The sequence below is a fragment of the Aulonocara stuartgranti genome, assembly GCF_965226115.1.
Source record: "Aulonocara stuartgranti genome assembly, chromosome: 7".
Lineage (NCBI taxonomy): Eukaryota > Metazoa > Chordata > Actinopteri > Cichliformes > Cichlidae > Aulonocara > Aulonocara stuartgranti.
Genome location: NC_138945.1, coordinates 38,705,808 through 38,725,679, shown reverse-complemented (window position 1 = coordinate 38,725,679; position 19,872 = coordinate 38,705,808). Strand labels below are relative to the sequence as shown.

Genomic DNA, 19,872 nt, shown 5'->3' with positions numbered 1-19,872 from the left:
TAAAAATGATACAATATAGGGCAGTACAGTCTTTGTATCTACCACTCAATTCAATTCAATTTTATTTATAAAGCGCCAAATCACAACAACAGTCGCCTCAAGGTGCTTTATATTGTAAGGTAGACCCTACAATAATACATACCGCTCATTATGAGCGGTCACGGTCACGTAGCTGTCCGTTGCCCTGGAGGTCCACCCATTTGTAGTAGTTAGAGCAACAGAAGTTGCCTGGGACAGTTCAGCCATAACTTTAAACTTTTCCTGCTCATACATGCTTGGAACAATCTTGCCACTAAAGTTGACGCGCAACGACATATCATAGCGTGGCTCGAGCACGTTCATCATAGTTTAAACCCCTTGTTTTGGACAACTGAATACGGCCTCCCATCTGCAGCTAAACACCCAACAGCCTTTGTAATAGCTTTAGCCCGGTCGGACTGGGCAACAAAGGGCTGCTTAAATACCGCAAACTCCTCTGCTCCTCCACTTGGACCGCTAGCACTGACCATAACTATCGCTTGACAGACCCACCACGCGCACCATACGCATACTTTTTTTTCTTCTTTTTCAAATCTTCGGATCACGTGGGATCGGTTTGGATTATGGATCAACCGTGATCCGTTGCACCACTAATAAACAGGGAGCAGTGCTTTTTGGTAAATTAAAGTTTGTAACAAAATCAGATTTTTAAACCTGAACATTTACCATTGCATTAACAGCATACTGCAGTTTAGTGTGACAGCTCACCTGTTGAACACCTTAAAGACGATAGCGAGCTGATCATCCACCCTGAGCGCTCCAACCTTACAGAGACAGCAGAGGAACGCTGCGAAAGCTGCTTCATGACCTGAAGAGACAAACGAACATTAAACAGCTGCAGGATTAGTCTGCAAAGTGTGTGAGCTGCACTCAAACGCACCGCTGAGATCACTTTTCGGCATCTGACTACAGCACCAGGTCTGAGTTTACTGCTGCTGTAGACCAGAGCAATGCTTTGGGCCAGCACTGATGAGACGATGCAAAACTACTAAAGAACAACAACAACAGCTGCAACAAGTTCAGGTGGAGCAACAACTTTTTTTTGATTTGTGGAGGAAATAAAGATCCGGTAGCAACATAACCAATCAAAGCTAACTGATAACTGGAGTGACATAGAGCACTGTTACCTGTGCCGTAGTCTATCCTGGTGGAGTTTCCCACAGACTCTTTGAGATAGACAGCAATCTCTGGAGCTGCTGCACGTTTATCAGCAGGGAGGACCACCGACACCAGTGCCTCTGCTTCCTACAAACAAAACATACAAATAAATTAACTGCTAGCCACAGCCCATGTGCATGGATGTGTGTTAGAACATGTGTGAGCGTACCGACCTGATCTAGTTTGGCGAACCAGGTTCTGTACGCCTTATTTCCGAAGCGTGACGGCTGGTCGACGGGAGGCGTCTCATTTATCCATCGGTCCAGAGTTCCCAGAAGATCCATGAGCTTCTCCACCGTCTGGGAAAAGTAACAAGGCAGTGACTGCAGCAGGACCATCGTGAGTCGGGGCAGATAACAAACCAGCTCAAGCCTGTTGGTTTCTCTAAAATCGAAATTCTTTATTTTAATGCTTTCTTCATTTTTGTTGCTCTTACTTGTAGTGTGGTTATATGTGACACATGCACGAGGCCACATTTTCTGGTTAACATCACCAAACTATCAGCTTGGCACTTTAAAATGCACCAAATATTCTCTACAGACAAAGTTTAACCTGACAGGCGTTAAATGACAGCTGATGCTCTGCTCTGCTGCGTTTCTCTTGCTACGCAGCAGATCTGCTGGTTTAGTATACAAAAACCAGCAGATCACGTACCTCAGACACTTTATATTCACATGTGAGCTTCTTTCCCTTCACACCTTCGTTCAGCGTCAGAATAAAGCCTATGTAGTCAGCGTAGGCCTGAAAGCAGAGAGGCAAGTTAAAAACACACATCAGACCAGTGTTCCAGCAGTATGGCATACACGTGACTGCTAAACATTTGATGTTAACTTGTCCTCCATTTTGGCAATGTGACAAACAAGGTGACAACGTAAGGTCAGTCACACAAGCCTAGAGAACAGTCTGCAACCATCTGGCAACTAGGGCTGGGCTATATCATACCGTTCACGGTAATACCGGTGTAATTTTGGGCAACGATAGGAAAATGAAATATCGCGATAGAATATGGGTAAAACGCGCATGCGCAGTGCCTTTGTTTACATACGCATATGGCTGCGATGCAGAATGAGAAGAGCGAAAGCGGATCATTGAATGAAACTGATGAACCAGAATTAGTTTGTAAAAATGCTCCAACTTCAGTGGTGTGGAACTGGTTTAGCTTTCGCCCGTCAGATACGCAACAAAGCACTATTTTTGGTAGAGCATGCTAGCAGGCCGTCGTTATTACCGTGTTGTTTGGAAAATACGGCACACTTAAAATCAATCCTTTGATTTTTCTGAAAATCAACAGGTCCCCTTATAATCCCGTGTGCCTTATGTATGAATTCTGGTTGTGTTACTGACCTCGAAACGGTTTTATGTACACGGCGCTCGAAAATCTGTCAAATGTTTTAGTACGACTTTGCTAAGCTACAAACACGCACCGCTTGATGGATTGTCGGAGCATTACGGCTATCGTAGGCAGGAGCCTCGCGGAGTGATACGTACAGTGCTTCAACATAATATTACCGTATTGTGTGTGTATAACCTCTTTTTAAGTTTTGTGGATATTATACAAGGTTATGCTGAGGATCTGTCGGCCAATTTCCACTGGAAATGTCTTTTATTTATTTATTTATTTATTTATTTTTTGTTTCACACATGGTACAGCAGTAATTCCTTTCCCATACGCAACCTTTTGGTTAAACTGTCAGCAAGGAATTTGCACAACTTTAATGCACATAAAAAAAAAAAACAGCAGCTTGTTTAAGTGAAAATACATTGATGGGGTTTTTGCACTAATAAAGTTGTGGAGTTGTAAAGTATTTTGTCTAGTGTCAATTATATCGTCAGTTATATCGTTATCACAAATTTTCAAATGTATATCGTGATAAATATTTTTGGTCATATCGCCCTGCTCTACTGGCAACCACTGGTGGCAACGAAAAATGAGTATCCTCTAACAGGTTTATTGAGTGTTTGCTGAAGTTTGGAGAATTGATTACTAAAGTCAGTCAGTAGGGCCCCCCACCAGCAACCATGTCATTGGGGAAAAAAACATGTGCTCCTTGTCAGATTTTATTAGGGAAACCACCTGGTGATGGATCTGGTTGCTAGCAGATTGCCACAGCTGCCGATATTTTTCATGAGGAGGACTTCTCTTCAAACACTCTGGGAAAAATCCTTTGCTTCCAATTTTGAGATCTTCTCCTCCTATATCAGAACTCATGTGAAGATTTTGTCTGAGTGGCGAGTGCTTGCGCCCTCAGTGCTGGCAAAGTAACCAAGGAGGCGACCAAAACTGGAAAATCACTGAATACTTGCTAACAAGTTTGTTGCAGATGACATCTTCCTCACAAATTACAGGCAACAGAGGCAACCTGGTAGCATCCAAAACAATCAGAAGGCGGTTTCTGGTGGCGTGCCCTCTACAGCACCATCTTTGTCACCAATTTCACCATGTGACAGCCGAAAGCCTCCAGAAACGACTCACAGCCACACTTTTCCTTCATAGTCGATGGTTATATCACGTTCAATATGACAGACAACTCTCGAAGAAGACACGTGCACACGCCCACAGGGAGGAACCAACCTGAGAGCGCTTCCACTTTCCCATGTCAGGCACCATGCTGATTTCTTTCTTGGGCACCATAAAGGTGAAGCTGGCCCCCTCCTCGGGGGCTTCATCTTCAGGAGTGGATCCTAAAAAATAATTCAGAACAGAGAATTTTCATGACATCAGTGCATAAATAAGTAATCCCCATGAGCCAAAAGCTCCGGCTGCACACTGCTCTTAACTAAACTTCAACCACTCGAGCTGATAAGTGATGCACCAAAAGCTACAGTTCCTCTAATGTCCACTAGAGGCTCCATAAGCAAGCCAGTCCCCTAGAGTCAACATCTAATTTCACCCTCTTGTCCTAATATGGTCACGTTGGCCTCAAAAACCTAAAATGGGGGCGAATAACAATGAGGCTGAGTCAAAAACCAGTGGGTGTTTCCATCTTTTCTATACAGTCTGAGATGTAAACCTGCACTCTCTGTAATGTCCAGCAGGGGGTGGCTCCAGGTTGCAAAGATTAGACTGTATAGCCGTTTATGAGAAAATAAGCCTACTTCAGTCTTGATTTATGATCTGAGTAAACACTTTCCCGATGATGTTATGGACTCAGTTACCAAAACAAACATGAAGTTTATTTAGTAAATGTTATCGCCATTTAGAGTCAAAAATCAATCGCTTTCTCACTTATGTTTGGTGACAGCCAAAAAGTTAAACTCAAAGCATCAAAAACAGATTTTTGAACTAGTGGGTGACATCACAGTTACATTAATCTTTTATATACAGTCTATGGTTAATGCTCTTTCAGCTGCTCCCTTTAGGGATTGCCACAGCTGATCATCTGCCTCCATCGAATCCTCGTCTGTCACACCAACCCTCTGCACGTCCTCCTTCGTTTGATCCACGAATCTTCTCTGTGGTCTGCTTCTTTTCCTTCCATGTTTAACATCCTTTGTCTCCCACACGTTAAACCTGATCGGTCCCTCTGATGTTCTCCTTTCTGAACCTGTTCATTCTGGTCAACCCCAATCAAAATCTGAACATCTTCATCTCTGCCACCTCTACCTCAGCCTCCTGTTCTTTTTTGTCATCGTCACCATCTCCTAACCATACATCACAGCAGGTCTTACTACTATCTTGTTAATATTTACTTTCACTCTTTTTGCTACCCTTCTATCACAAATCTCCGACACCAGTCTCCAACCTCTCTTCAGTGTTGTCTGGTGCTTTGTATGGTTGACAACCAGGTATTTAAACTCATCCATCTTCACTACTTTTATTCCTTGCAGCATCATCGTTACACCTGCCCCTCCTATTCGCACACATGTATTCTTCCTCTTCTCTCCAGACCCTCCTGCACCTGTAAACATTATAGTCCACAGAGACCTGTGCATCAACATCAGGTCTTAAATAATCAGACCCCATCTTATCTTAATGACCTTGTAGTACCATATCACCCTATTAGAGCACTTCGCTCTCGCACTGCAGGCCTACTTGTTGTTCCTAGAGTATTTAAAAGTAGAATGGGAGGCAGAGCCTTCAGTTTTCAGGCCCCTCTTCTGTGGAACCAGCTTCCAGTTTGGATTCGGGAGACAGACACTATCTCTACTTTTAAGATTAGGCTTAAAACTTTCCTTTTTGCTAAAGCATATAGTTAGGGCTGGACCAGGTGACCCTGAATCCTCCCTTAGTTATGCTGCAATAGACGTAGGCTGCCAGGGATTCCCATGATGCATTGAGTTTTTCCTTTCCAGTCACCTTTCTCACTCACTATGTGTTAATAGACCTCTCTGCATTGAATCATATCTGTTATTAACCTCTGTCTCTCTTCCACAGCATGTCTTTTATCCTGTCTTCCTTCTCTCACCCCAACCGGTCGCAGCAGATGGCCGCCCCTCCCTAAGCCTGGTTCTGCCGGAGGTTTCTTCCTGTTAAAAGGGAGTTTTTCCTTCCCACTGTCGCCAAAGTGCTTGCTCATAGGGGGTCATATGATTGTTGGGTTTTTCTCTGTATCTATGAAGCGCCTTGAGGCGACTTTTGTTGTGATTTGGTGCTATATAAATAAAATTGAATTGCAAATAAGCTCAAAGACGACCGCTGATGTAAACCCACCTTCAACCCAGAAGTACCACGGTTCTTCTCTTAGCGCCCTATTATCATAAGCTTTCTCTAAATCCAAAGACACAGTGAAGCTCCTTCTGACCTTCTCCATCAATACTCTGAAAGCAAACACTGCATCTGCAGACCTTTTTCTCTGCTTGAAAGGATATGCCTGTTCACCGACATTCAATACCTAGTATTAGTAATTTAATAATCTTTCCAGTGTGTTTTCAACAACTTTATTCAAGCACAGGAATCGAGGTCCCCTTTAAAGACGACACTAATCAATGTGCTGACTCCGGTTAGCAGCCAGAAAGTACTGAGTACTTTTTACTCACTGTGTGCAAGCTGACACCTCACACACAGCCAGGTAAGGAGACTGTGTCTCTGTCAGACTGTGCTAAAGTCTGCTAACATCACCGTATTTGCGCCACAGAGTTCAAATACAACCAGCCCAGGTGGAGAACCTGCAGTCAGTGAGTGTGGACAACTCTTGGCTTCCAGGTTCATCTAACAGCCCTTAAATCAAACCCTAAAGCCTCGTTTCTAAAGGTCACTGCCTTGAAAGCGTCAAATAAACATCACACGACACACTGCTGACGCCGAGCACGAGCATCAAGCCGAGCTTTACCTGACTGCTGCTCTGTTTCCGCCATGGCGAGCCTGACAGTCTTCTTCGTGGTGTGTTTTCCCGGCAGACTCATTACTCATGGCTCAGTACTGCCCCCACATGTTCGCATACTGAGTGGCACCCCAAGATTTCTCAAATTGTTGAAAATCAAACTTTTATCTTAAAGTACATTTAATGCTTTCGTATAGTGGAGGTAAAACGAGAAACTAAGAGGTTACATCGAATTTGTACTTATAAGTGCGCATAACTGCTACTCTGCCACTTATTTATTGCATCTAGGGCAGCCGGCCACCCCGGCTCTTTTCCAGCTGAGTAACTTTAGCAGATAAAGCACTGAGCAGCTGCAGAGAGGCTGTGCAGTCAGGCTACAGCACCGCCCGCCTGACGGATAAAAAAAAATAAAGCTGTGTAAGATCGTGGTGGCCGGACTCTGTGCTTCATTGGACTGCTCTCTGTGTTTTTGTGGGCGTTTCTACCTCCGACTGCAGAATGTGGGGCATTTGCAGCAGATCTGTGGTGAGTAACGGCAGCTTTAGCGGACTGACTGTTGGTTTGTTTGTGTGTCCCCCACCCCCCGAGTTCAGCTTTCACACTCTGACAGAATTAATGACATCCACGTTAATTAATTCACCCGAGACTCGATTTTTTTCTGAGCTAGAGTAAGTTAATTAGCTCGCTGCTGCTACTAGGCGGAAAATTCTGTTTGTTAGCTGTTAGCTGTGGCTAATATTTAACGCACCGGCAATTACAGAAGTGGGTGAAAGGTGAATTTAGCTCAAAGACAGTGGAACACCAGCGTGACTGCAGCTTTAAAGATACCTTTAATGTAGTCCAAGCCTGTGTAAGTTGGATTAAAATCAGATGCTACAACATAAATACAATAAACCGATGAGATTAGCATGTGTGCACACCTTTTAAACACATTAAATACTCTTTGGTTGAATCATAATCTGGTTTTGTAGGTTTGCTGTTGACCCTCTGCTCATTATCCTGTGATGTTAGTTTTCCCCATGAAACTAATATGCAAAGCTGTAATAACTACAGAGGTATAAAGCTGGTGATCCATACCATGAAGTTATGGGAAAAGGTTGTTGAAGCTGGGTTAAGGAGAGAGTTGAGGATCAGCAAGCAGGAGGGTGACTTCATGCCAAGAAAAGAGCACTGTAGATGTGAGGTTTGCTTTGACAGTGTTTATGGAGAAGTGGCTATAGAGAAAGCATATGATAGGGTGCCAAGAGAGGAAATGTTATAGTGCATGAGGAAGTCAGGAGTGGCAGGGAAGTATGGGAGGATGGTGCAGGACATGAATGAGGACAGCGAGAGGTGGTGAGATGTGCTGTGGGAGTGGCTGATGATCCGCTGTGGCAGTCAAACCTTTTGTCTTAATGTCATTTCTCTTATTTCTCTGTTAAAGGTGGGGATGATGAAGCCCTGCGGTTTTGTGAAGACCAGTTTCTTGGTCAAACCGGTATCAGCCACTCGAGCCGCTGGCCGATACTTCACCCACCAGAAGGGGCTGCCATGCCTGCCTGTCCCCACTTTGCAGCAGACCTGTGAGCGATACCTTGCCGCCCTAGAGCCCATTGTGGAGGCAGACGAGCTGAAGCACACCAAAGGGCTGCTGGAGGAGTTTCAGCGAGCTGGAGGGCTTGGAGAGAGGCTGCAAAGGGGTCTGGAGAAGAGGGCATCCAAAACTGAGAACTGGGTGAGCTCAAAAAGGGGACCTTGTTTTTGGCACTCTGGTCCTTTAAATATATTAAACTAGACTTATGGTGCTTATTTCCACCTCCATACTCTCATTTGTGGACTCTGCTAGAGTAGCTTTGTTTGAATTTCAGTTCAAAATAATACCCCTTTTTCTTACTTTGGGCTTTTAATTCTTCCTCTGTGTGAAATAAGTCAGATTTCACTTCCTCACACTCCTCACAGCCAACTTTCTTCTGATTGGCTGACCCCTCTCAAAGAACAGGAGGGTGTGACTTCTGTGCCTGATTTGACCATATTAATGATATTCCTGTATGACATCACACAGACCTAAGAGTAGAAAAAAACTGACTGTCTAGAGCAGTTTCTTCTCAACCTTTTTTATGCAGTGTTGATGTCAGACGTCCTGCCTCATCTTAGTTTTTGTTGTTGGTGAGGAAGAGGCTAAGGGGTCTTTCTGTAAGATCTAATATTTCTTCTTTAAAGGAAAATCTGATAACAAAGTTATTTTGTGTCCTTCTTCTTGGTGTGTGATCCACTCAGTGCCTATCTGTGTGTTTGTCTCTCTTTAGCTGTCACAGTGGTGGGTTCAGGTGGCTTACCTCGACTATCGTTTGCCTGTGGTCGTCCATTCAAGTCCTGGGTTGGTTTTGCCTCGCATGAACTTCAGTGATAAGAAAGGACAAATAAGGTGATCACATGCAGCTTCTTCCAAATGTCAGAGTCTCTTTATTGCTCTGAATCCCAAACAGGTTTTCGGTGTCTCTTTCCCTGCAGTATAAAGTCATGCACCTTGATTTCCCTGATGATGACTGAATTGTTTGTTTTTACAGGATCTGGTTGGACCAAATTAATTTTGTCCATTTTTTTTTTGGCTTTTTGAAAAAAAAAAAAAAGATGCAACAAATAGATTTTGACTAAATGTCATGTTTTTAGACTAAAATGTGAACGCCACTGAACATGTGGTGTTTAGGGTTAGGTCTGAATCCATGTGTCCATCATAAACACATTCAGTTCAGTCATTGAAGTAAATAAAAGATGTGGATCTTTGAACCTTCCTTCCTTCCTTCCTTCATTCCTTCCTTCCTTCCTTCCACCCACTCATAAGCTTGCATCATCTTCCTCTTCTTCTTCTACTCTTTCGTCTACTTTTTCATCTACTTTTTTATCCTTCATTTCCTTTTTGTTCTCACTCTCACTTCCTCATTTCCTCTCCCTCCCTTTCCCCTATTTTTTCCTTCTTTTTATTTCATCTTTCCTTTCCTTTACTCCTTTCCTTTTTTCTTTTCCCTTGTCAAAGTTTCATGTTTTTTCAGCATTTTCTTTGGCATACCCTGTGAATCTCTGGGCTCCTGTCACTGAAACTCAATAGATTATATTGATCTCTGTCTATCTGTCTTCAGGTTTGCAGCTAAACTGATAGCAGGCGTTTTGGACTTTAAGACAATGATTGATAAGTGAGTACGTATTTTAAAATGTGGTTTTTATTCAGTTATGTTCAGCAGGGATGAAATTTTATATTTTAATGAGATAACATGATCCTGAATACGTTTTAATCAGTCAAACCGAAGCATGCAGTAAATGATAGAATATTTTTCTTTCAGTGAAACTCTTCCGGTCGAGTACCTGGGAGGGAAGCCTCTCTGCATGAATCAGTACTACGAGGTGCTGTCATCATGCCGGATCCCTGGTCTGAAGAGAGACTTGGTGGTGAACCACGCCAAGAGCTCACGACCCCCCAAACACATCACCGTAGTGCACAACTTCCAGGTAAGCAGCTCGCCTTCTGCAGCCTGACGTTAGAGATCAGCAAACACGGTAAACTCGAGTTTTCCAGAGTACACTCGGCACTTTCATGGGTCTGAACGGAGCAGCCACGTGAAACCTGTGTGGTGTTCTGGCCACGGAAACAGGCCGGCAGGCTATGTTTGAAATAACAGATGTTCAGAAGTCCAACTTTTTGTGCGATGGTTAGCATCTTCCTCTGCCTTTTGTGTGCTACCAAAGGTGCCTTTGACAGTGCAAAATGTTTCGTCGACATTGTTGCGTTTGTTGGGGAGAAAACTTACAAACATACAGTGCAACACTTCAGAGTCAAAATTGCACACAAAAAATCAGTGAGGACACGAAAGGTGAACGGCGTTATACAAGGGGACCGCTGTAGTTATTAGTTTGAATTCTTTTTTTCTTTTTTTTTAATATATATATATATATATATATATATATATATATATATATATATATATATATATATATATATATATAATTTTTACTTGCTCTTTTAAAAAAAGAAGGATTTCCCGGAGGAACCTACTTGAGGGATTAATAAAGCTTTATCTAATCTAAAACCACCGGGGCTGAAATATCAAAATGCATAGGCTATGTATTTTCTCTGCTTCAGATTTTAAGATTTTGAGTGAACACACTCATAGCTTGATTGAACAGTGATGTGTTATCTTTATCACCTATCCTGACTGGTGATAATAAATGAAACTAGATGAGTAAAGCGATCCTGGATATGTTAAACTTGCTTTGTAGTTGGCACATCTGAGCGAGCATGGCCTTTAGCAGTCCTGGCACTGCTTTACGCATTTTAGAAACAATAGAAAAGCACAGTCAGTCAGTCAGCCATCCTATTTATTAAGAGTCTAGCTGCTTGCTGTTGTTAGTAATTAATTTTAAGGCTGAGAGTTTTAAACACTGGGACCTTTTGGGGGGTTTTTTCTTCACTGCATCCACCATTAGGGGGCGATATTCAGCTAATGCCATACAGTATTCCAGGGTTTGTTCCAGGCTATTAGCCTGCAGTTAGCAATACCCCCTAATACATTCTTCCAAAGTAGTAATATTTATATAGGTTTGCAGATCTATACCCACAGACATAAACCTTTTGTGATTCATATAAAAGGAGGAACTGAGCGCTCTTCTAGTTTCAGGATCATTTCCTTCATCTTTTGCATTTTTGATTCATAAAAAAAAAACAACTTTGACTGGGCTTGTTTTTAAGAAACAAATTAGTATATTAATCACTTGTGATGGATGAATGTTTGTATGTCACCCTAGTAGAAAGATTAACAAATCCCCCAAAGTTACCACTCTAGCACTTTTGCTTCCTAATTTAAATCAGGAACTATTCAAAGAATGTGTTAGACACAGGTCTGGACACCAGCTTTTGTTGCATCTGCATCTGGCAGACTGATTTCTGACTTAACCTCTTTCTTCCACTTGGATCCAGTTCTTTGTGCTGGACGTGTACAACAGCGACGGAACTCCGCTGACTGCAGGTCAGCTCTGCGTCCAGCTGGAGAGGATCTGCAGTGCCTCAGCAAACTCCAACTCGGAGCCTGTCGGCATCCTCACCACGCAGCACCGAGACTCGTGGGGCAAAGCCTACCTCAACCTCATCAAAGGTGAGCCAACAGGACGCTGACTGTGTTATGAGAGCTGCTAGTCTGTGGAGCAGTTTAGTCACTTTTTGTTTTGTGTGTGCAGATAAAACCAACAAAGAGTCGGTGCTGGCTATCCAGAGGAGCATCTTCACACTGTGTCTGGATGGAGCGATGCCTCGGGTGTCTAATGAGCTTTACCGCAGCTGTGCCGCCATCCAGATGCTGCACGGAGGAGGCAGCCAGTGGAACAGTGGCAACCGCTGGTTCGACAAGACGCTGCAGGTGACCTGCACGTGCATACAACAGTGATCACAAAAGACAGCAACAACCTCATTAGACAGCCTGCACGCCAAGGTGTCTGTACATGCAGATGTTTCTCTCTCACTCAGCCTAAATTCAGCTTGAAGTGTTGTAAGAGAAACATCAGTATTACAGAAGAGCCTTTAAATCCCTCAAACTCTTAACAAACAACAAGTTTAACTGAAGGAAGGTGGCTGTATCTTAGACTGCAGGACAGTTTTAGCTGAAAAACATGAGTGGATGCATGTTTTCATGCATCAAGACATTTGATGTTTCTGAACCTGTCTCCTGCAGCAAGGCCTGGTTTCCTCACCCTGGTGGTTTGGTCTCTCTTCAGTGGGCTTTGATGTTTGATAAACTGGAACTGTGGTTACTGTAATAATAATATAATAAGGCCGTTAAATCCCTCAGCAATAGAGAAAACGTGCAGTGTTTTCCTTAAATGTTTTTTCTTCTGTCTTCCAGTTCATTGTTGGAGAGGATGGGGCGTGTGGAGCAAACTACGAGCACGCTCCGGCTGAAGGTCCACCCATCGTAGCCCTGATCGACCACGTTGTAGAGTACACGTAAGTAGGTCACAGATTATCTTCAGTTTATTTTCATAGAGGAACCCTTTAGAGCCTCTGGTATGGGAATGTTCACCACAGCGTGATTGGACATGTTTGAAAGCACTACATTTGTTTCAGTTGCTCTCTGCAGCTCAATTTCCATCTCATCCACTCATTCAGATTTCTTTTTCTGGTGTAAACACAGAGTCTGTGTATGTTTTGTTTTCTCTTTGTGTTTACAGGAGGAAGCCTGAGATGGTGCGGTCTCCCATGGTGCCTTTACCCATGCCACGGAAATTAGACTTCCACATCACGCCGGATATCAAGAAAGACATCGAGGAGGCCAAGAACAGCATGAACACGTGAGGGCAGCATTTGGGATGAGTATCATGTTTGGGCAATATTTTATTTTTTCAGGACAATATTTGTGTTAACCCAGGTATAATTTGATATAGATTTGAGCAGTTGTGTGTAAAACAAACATAAAGAGATAACCTTGTTCAGTACTGACATGTGAATATGAAAAAGCTAACATATGGGTTGTGATTTTTTTCTTTTCTTTTTTTTTTTCTTGATTTTCTTAACTTGTGTTTTTTTTCTTGGGGACTAAAAATGAATCCAGTTAGAAGCTTTACCCTCTTTATCCAAAGTTTTCTTCAAGCTTAATCTGTGTGACCTAGCTTATCTGTATCGGTAGGACAAAGCTAAATATACTGCCGCTTTAATACGCTTTGTGGCCAGTTTCACATCTCGCTGAGCTCAGCAGATTGTTTACAAGTACATACTGCCCTCTGGTGGGGCTTTTGTGCAGCACACAACAAGGCAAATGGAAATATATCATCTCCTTATGTAAAGGAAAGAAGAACATCTTAATATGATGATACTGAAAATCATAGTCTAAATACTCTGGTACAACAATGTTGTCCAAACTTGCTGACTGCATACGTGTTAACAGTCAGTGTAAATGTGACATCTTTCCCTTACAGACTAGCCCAGGACCTGGACATGAGGGTGATGGTTTTCGGACACTTTGGAAAAAACTTCCCAAAAGCCCACAAGATGAGTCCCGATGCCTTCATCCAGATGGCGCTGCAGCTGGCCTACTACAGGTGAGGCGCTGGTTGGTGTTAGTGCCTGGCTTTCTAACTGTAGCACAGAGGTTGGACTAGGGGTGGGTTTTTATAATCGATTTATCGATTAAAATCGATTCTGACTTGGATAACGTGAAATCGATTCATTAAAATCCTGAATCGATTTTTTTAATATAAATTTATTTTTCCCGAAATGCCAGAATCTCAGGTGAAAGATCACAAAATTTCAACAACCACCAAACAGCTAAGACAGTAAATGAGAGCGGGTACACGGATTCTGCACAAAGACTTAAACACACAGCGCGGACCCGCCGACGGATCAGAATCAGTGAGATGTCGCCTTTCTCAGCTGACGGTCGGGGTTGAAAGCCGACAGCTTGCTGATTCTGATCTGTTGGCGCTTTGTGTCCACGCCCTTTTTGCGCTGATCATAAAGCTGTTAGTTTTATCTCTCTCCAAACAATATTGACCGAACCAGCAGCAAAAGAAGATCCAAACTACAAATGTAAACTTTTTAAAATTATGCAGCCGTGTCTCTAACAAAACCGCTGTAACTTCAGAGTTAACGTTCATATGTTGATTAATGGTTTTCTTTCATTTTTGATGTACTGCAGAATATTTTTATAAATTCCCAGGTCAGGAAAATCACCTTCATGTTTTTCTGTGTTTTATCTTCAGCTACTTTGACACAAAGACATCTGCTGTGATGCTCACACCTTTGATAAAGTCTTGCGTGTGTCAGCTTCCTTTTTATAGATAGAAAAATATGTAAATGTACTGATCTGAATTATAATATTTCTGACTGTCAAAATTTCCCAGATTTAAATCAAATTGAATTGAATCGAATTGTGGATTCGGGACCTTGTGAATCGGAAACGAATCGATTCTAGAAATCAGTGACGATACCCAGCCCTAGGTTGGACATCATATGAGCCATTGCTCTGTCTGTGTAGGGGCTTTTAATTTAAAAATTTACAAGATTTTCCCTGTTATTCCTCTGTGTGTCTTCTAGCCTTCTTTATCATCTCAGTGCAGCTAAACCCAGGTTATGTAAAAAAATTATTATTTTTTTAAAAAGGTCCTGCAAGATCCTCTTAAGCATCTCTCAGCAGAGAGATGATTTTGGGATGCTTCTGTAAACTGCTGTAATCGGTAGGATTACAAGTGTCATCTTTATTTAGTTTCGTTCTTATATGAATTTAATATAAATATAAATTCTTCTGTAAATCTTAAATCTTAATTAAATTAACTATGTCTTCTGAAGTGGAGCTGTGACTGAACATCAGAGCAGTTTAATTCCTCATTTTTGTTCCTGGAGGTAAAATATCCTCTCCTCTCTCCTTGCAGGATGTACCAGCAGTGCTGTGCCACATATGAAAGCGCCTCCCTGCGGATGTTCAGACTCGGTCGTACTGATACGATACGATCAGCTTCACGTGCCTCAGCCGCCTTCGTCAGAGCCTTTGATGATCCTAGCAAACAGGTCGGCCACCAAACTGATCATACAGCGGCCAGGAATGAATGTTTTTATTTGATTTAATGGCTTGTTTAAATTCAGTGAGTCAAGTTTAATGCAAGTTTGATTTTTCCATCTTCTTCCTGTTTACACAGAACTCTGAGAAAGTGGATCTCATGGAGAAGGCTGTAAAGGCTCACAAGTCATACACTAACATGGTGAGTGCTCACAGCACTGGGACTGTAAAAGGTCCAGCAATGAGCACATCTCTGCAGTGACAGTAGAGGTGACTCTCGCCTCACATCTACAGTATGGGTGCAGAAAGTGAAGGGACCTGAATATTTAGTGAATCCACTGGAAAAAAAAAAACATTGCTTTTGCTCTGTCTCTCCTTCATAGGCAATCAGTGGTCAGGCCATCGACAGACACCTGCTGGGTCTGAAGATGCAGGCCATCGAAGAGAACCTCTCCGTCCCTGATGTCTTGAAAGACGCCGCCTACACTAAAGCCTTACACTATCGACTGTCTACCAGTCAGGTATACAACAATATTCTGAAGCAACACATGCAAGTAGAAAATGTGACCCTGCGACCTTGGCGGTTTCATGTATATGTAATTCTTTTTATGTAACTTGAGCAACACAAACTCCAGATGAGTTGAAACATCTAAACGTCCTGCAAGCTAACCTCTACTTCTTATATCTTCAAAAAGGTCCCATCCCAGACCGACTGCGTCATGTGCTTTGGCCCTGTTGTCCCCAACGGGTACGGTGTGTGCTACAACCCCATGAACGACCACATCAACTTTGCAGTGTCTGCTTTCAATAGCTGCAAAGAAACAGCCGCAGCACAGCTGGCTCAGGCAGTGGTGGACGCGCTGCTGGACATGAGGACACTGCTGGAGCAAGCGCCGAGAGCCAAACTGTGAGGCTCCAATCGAACGTTTCCGGAGATGAAACAAATGCTGCAGTGAGACAGTCGATTTGTTTGATTTATGATGCACTTTAAATGAGACTGAATCAGTGAGAACTGCTGTCCTCCACATTTCTAATGATTTTATGATGTTACTAAAAAATAAATAAAATAAAATAAAAAATCACAGAATGAGTGAAGCACATGTTTACAGCATGAAAATTTAACTGTTTGGTGGTTTTGACTGGATATTTCACCATCACATGATCACCTGATCAGACCGAAAACCAACAAGTCAAAACTCTTTGAATCTTTAAAAAAAAAAAAAAAAATTTAAGCTGCAAGCAGCGTTATGAGGGCCCTCGCACCGCGGCGCGTCGAGCCACGACCAACACCTAAAACCAGCACGTCCGATCTGATGTCACATTGATGGAATTCATGCATTTAACCACCAGCTTACTTTTCATCTCGGTCAATCATGATTATTATAGTCATCCTACTAGGTGGCGCTCTAACCAATACTGACAAGTGGCATAGCAAACATTTCCGAGCTCAAGTCTCATCATGCCTGCGACCTTCGGGAGAGATTGGACATTGTGTTTTTGAGTGACAGCAGATTACTGCTTTTTGGCGAGTGACTGAAACTCTACGTGCAGCCATGACCACCCCGTTTCCCTGAACGTAAAAAGCTTCGCAATTTAACATCACAAAGGTCTTTAGATTCCACACACTGGAGATTGGTTCAATATGATGAAATCACTTGGAGTTCGTCAAAGTACGGTGCCTGAAAAGAGGGGAAAATGTCACCGAAATTACACATTAAATTTAAAATGGCTGACTTCCTGTTGGATTTGGGATATTGCTCCAAGAGACTTTTTTTGTACATCTTGATATCTTGTATAAGTTTACCAGGTTTCAGACATAAAACACAGAGCAGGGGCTGATGTTTTGAAATTTTGTAGGGGGCGCTGTGGAGCCATTTTGCGCTATTCAATGAAAATGATCACATAACAACAAAGCCTTCATCACGTTGGAGGTGTGGCCCAAATTTCAAGACTTTTTAAACTTTCCAAGCCCCTCAAAAGCCACTTCATTGTTCATGGTGAACCGCGTTGCCACCAGGATGCGCCGTTCAGTTTAAAGTCACAATTTTTGCACTGAAGCATCATGAAGGACTGATGGTGATATTCACCGCTTTTGAGGTGGTCACAATGAACCTGTGAAAATCAGTACAACAAAATTAAAGCCATGACATTTCCTGTTGCCACTAGGTGGCGCTGTGCGTATTCCTGACAATGGGCACATCAATCTGTTCAGGGCGGGTCTGACATCATGCCTGTAAAGTCTGGTACTGATCAGACTGGATTTCATTGAGTTACACTAATTTGTTTCGCCATGCTGCTGGGGTCACACCCTTTCGCGAAAAGTCACAGTTTTCACTGTAACCCAAGACCAACTCCTTAAGGCTTTCCTAGAGAAATTTGAGGCTGCAGATGTCACCCATCACAGTACTGTACCCCAAAGTGTAAAACATGACATTTCCTGTTTCCACTAGGTGGCGCTGTCCCTGATGTCAAATATGGCAGTTGAAATATGTTCAGGGGTGGAGCCTTATCATATGTGTGCTCTTTGGTCCAGATCGGACAATGTATGACAAAATGAGAGGCTATAAGATTTTCATGGCGAGTCATCGAAATTCGCCGTGGCGCCACGGGCTCACCGTATCGCGAAAAGTCAAAAGCTCCACAATTTAACATGGCCCAGGTGTGTAGTTGGCACTGACCAAAGATGACGCTTATACGACCAAATCCCAAGGAGTTCAAAAAAGTTCGAGGCATGGAAATGGAAAAATTAGAGCCAAAATGTCACCTTCACTTCTAAATTGCGGACTTCCTGTTTGGTTTGCGTCAATGGGCCCACAGACTTTTTTGTTTGTCTCGGCATGATACACATGTGTGCCAGATTTCATACATGTAGCTCAAACGATGTGGTCGTAGGGCTGCATTTAACAAGGCATAGGTAGCGCTCTAGAGCCATTTCCCAGTGCTCATATGTAAAACCATTAAAATACAAAATTTTTCACCAGACCTGGCATGTGTGCAAAATTTCATGAGTTTTTGAGCATGTTTAGGCCCTGAAAAACGCCCTTGTTTTTCCTGAATAATAATAATAATAACAAGAAGAAGAAGAACAAACGGAGCAGATACAATAGGGCCTTCGCACTCTCAGTGCTCGGGCCCTAAAAACTTGATCACACAGATTATTTTCTGTACTTTGAAAAAAAAATCATTAATGAAGACTGCTCGTTGTCTGATAAGAATATTTATCTGTTATCTCTAGTTATCTGTAGCTAGCAGTCTGGTTTGTACTTGTGTGCCTTAGACTTCCATCATTGTGTAATGCACAAAGCTGCGCAGGGTGAAAATGTTTTTATTACTTTTTTTAGTCTTGAACTTGTAAAAATAGGAGAAAGTTTTAGAAAATAACATGTTTGGACTATTCCATAGTTTAAAACATAACCAGAGAAGTTTAGATCAAGCCCACCAGAGACCACATTGTTGGAAATCAGTAACAGCTGCAAGCCATTTTGCAACCCTGCTCTACACTGCCTTCTCTTCTTGATGACTTTTCCCACACTGTGTGAACTTGACTTTTGACTAGAGTCTAAAAGTTCACCACAATCATAGATCGCAAATGGCCTTAACTGGGTTTAAGGCCATATGTTATGTTGCTTTGTTCTGCAGCACTTAACGATTAGGCTTTAAGATTACACTAAAACATGTTTACTGGAGTCTAAATGAGGTTGTGTGTTCACATTTGACTAACAGAATTTTGTTGGCCAGTTTAAACGATGGGAACGATATAATTATTGTGAATGTAAAAAATACAAAGTTAAAAGAATGATTAAATGAATATTGTTCAAAGCACTTGTTTCTTGTATATTTTTCTTTATTTTATTCTTATGGTAACATGTGGGGTTTTTTTGTTTGTTTTTTCTCTTAGCACCATGGTTCATGGACACTCACAGCCACTTCATTAGGTATACCAGTTAAGTTGTTTAACACAAATCAGCCAATCACGTGGCAGCAACTTGGTCCTGTGAAGGTGATAATATTTACTGAATTTAAATGGGCTCCACAGTCGGAAGGTAGACTCATAATCTGCTAAAACAGGGGTGGGGAACTCCAGGCCTCAAGGGCCGGTGTCCTGCAGGTTTTAGATATCACCCTGGGTTAACCCACGTGAATTAAATAATTAGTTCATTACCAGGCCTCTGGAGAACTTCAAGACATGTCCTGCAGGACACCGGCCCTCGAGGCCTGGAGTTCCCCTGTGCTAAAATTGCTGTTGGAAAATATATAACAAGCCCTTTTTATGATGTGACGGTGATGGTGAATAATTTGTTTAGCACTAGGGGAAAAAACACTTTAACCAAAGCTACATAAGCATGAAAGCATGAACAGTCTGATGTGTTACACCAAATGCGAAGCAAAGCTTGGCCTCGTGTTGCCCATGTGAATACAGTCACACTGGAAAGCCCCAAATATTTGCCACTAACAACAAATAGGATGAGAAAGAGTCCAATGTTATTCCAACTGGACATTTAGTATGACATGAACATTTAATATGTGACCTATGATTATTCTTTCAAATCATGCTGACCAAAAAGCACCGGCCACCCACAAACAGAATCAAACAACTGCTCCTGATGGGTTTCCAGGACACGGCGTGAAGCAAATTTTTGGCCAAAGATGAAGCATAAAATGAGCACGAATTTGGCTCCTCTGGAGTCAATAAACTCAGTTGGCTGCAGACTCCCATCTCTGCAGGACCTGTACACCTCCAGGACACTGCGGCGTGCAGCCCGGATCTCAGCTGACCCTTCTCACCCTGGACACAGTCTGTTTGACCTGCTCCCCTCAGGCAGGAGGCTCCGGTCCATTCGCACCAGAACCTCTCGCCACAAGAACAGTTTCTTCCCCTCTGCTGTTGGACACATGAACAA

General features: G+C 42.6%; 2 protein-coding genes across 4 annotated transcripts in view; one reads left to right on the top strand and one right to left on the bottom strand.

The window, feature by feature from the left end:
* ptpa (protein phosphatase 2 phosphatase activator) overlaps window positions 1-6,642 on the bottom strand; it is a 30,480-nt gene extending 23,838 nt beyond the window's left edge. Inside the window, exons 1-6 of the mRNA XM_082541245.1 lie at window positions 6,468-6,642; window positions 3,770-3,879; window positions 1,852-1,938; window positions 1,371-1,496; window positions 1,167-1,284; window positions 748-847 (exon numbers count right to left, since the gene is read on the bottom strand). Of these exons, the coding sequence (XP_082397371.1) occupies window positions 748-847; window positions 1,167-1,284; window positions 1,371-1,496; window positions 1,852-1,938; window positions 3,770-3,879; window positions 6,468-6,540 (614 nt within the window). The 5' untranslated portion in view covers window positions 6,541-6,642. The remainder of the gene's footprint in view (window positions 1-747; window positions 848-1,166; window positions 1,285-1,370; window positions 1,497-1,851; window positions 1,939-3,769; window positions 3,880-6,467) is intronic.
* Window positions 6,643-6,793: 151 nt separating this feature from the next.
* On the top strand, window positions 6,794-16,061 carry crata (carnitine O-acetyltransferase a). Of its 3 annotated transcripts, none has more exons than XM_082541240.1 (14): window positions 6,794-6,983; window positions 7,882-8,172; window positions 8,744-8,862; window positions 9,575-9,628; window positions 9,776-9,941; window positions 11,407-11,581; window positions 11,664-11,842; window positions 12,326-12,426; window positions 12,651-12,770; window positions 13,395-13,517; window positions 14,847-14,982; window positions 15,111-15,173; window positions 15,355-15,492; window positions 15,667-16,061. In XM_082541240.1, exons 1-14 carry the CDS (start codon window positions 6,957-6,959, stop codon window positions 15,880-15,882), a joined length of 1,908 nt encoding a protein of 635 aa, XP_082397366.1. In that variant the 5' UTR covers window positions 6,794-6,956; the 3' UTR covers window positions 15,883-16,061. The 3 variants fall into 3 exon arrangements, with proteins under 3 accessions (XP_082397366.1, XP_082397367.1, XP_082397368.1); XM_082541241.1 differs by lacking the exon at window positions 6,794-6,983 and adding an exon at window positions 7,011-7,126; XM_082541242.1 differs by lacking the exon at window positions 6,794-6,983 and adding an exon at window positions 7,289-7,308.
* Window positions 16,062-19,872: the final 3,811 nt, after the last annotated feature.

What these genes read in the sequence shown, in the direction of transcription:
- crata (XM_082541240.1), top strand. Translation starts at nt 6,957, where the DNA reads ATGTGGGGCATTTGCAGCAGATCTGTG. An exon ending in CATCCAAAACTGAGAACTGG is followed by an intron (nt 8,173 to 8,743) that starts GTGAGCTCAAAA and finishes GTCTCTCTTTAG; the next exon opens with CTGTCACAGTGGTGGGTTCA. An exon ending in CTACCTCAACCTCATCAAAG is followed by an intron (nt 11,582 to 11,663) that starts GTGAGCCAACAG and finishes TTGTGTGTGCAG; the next exon opens with ATAAAACCAACAAAGAGTCG.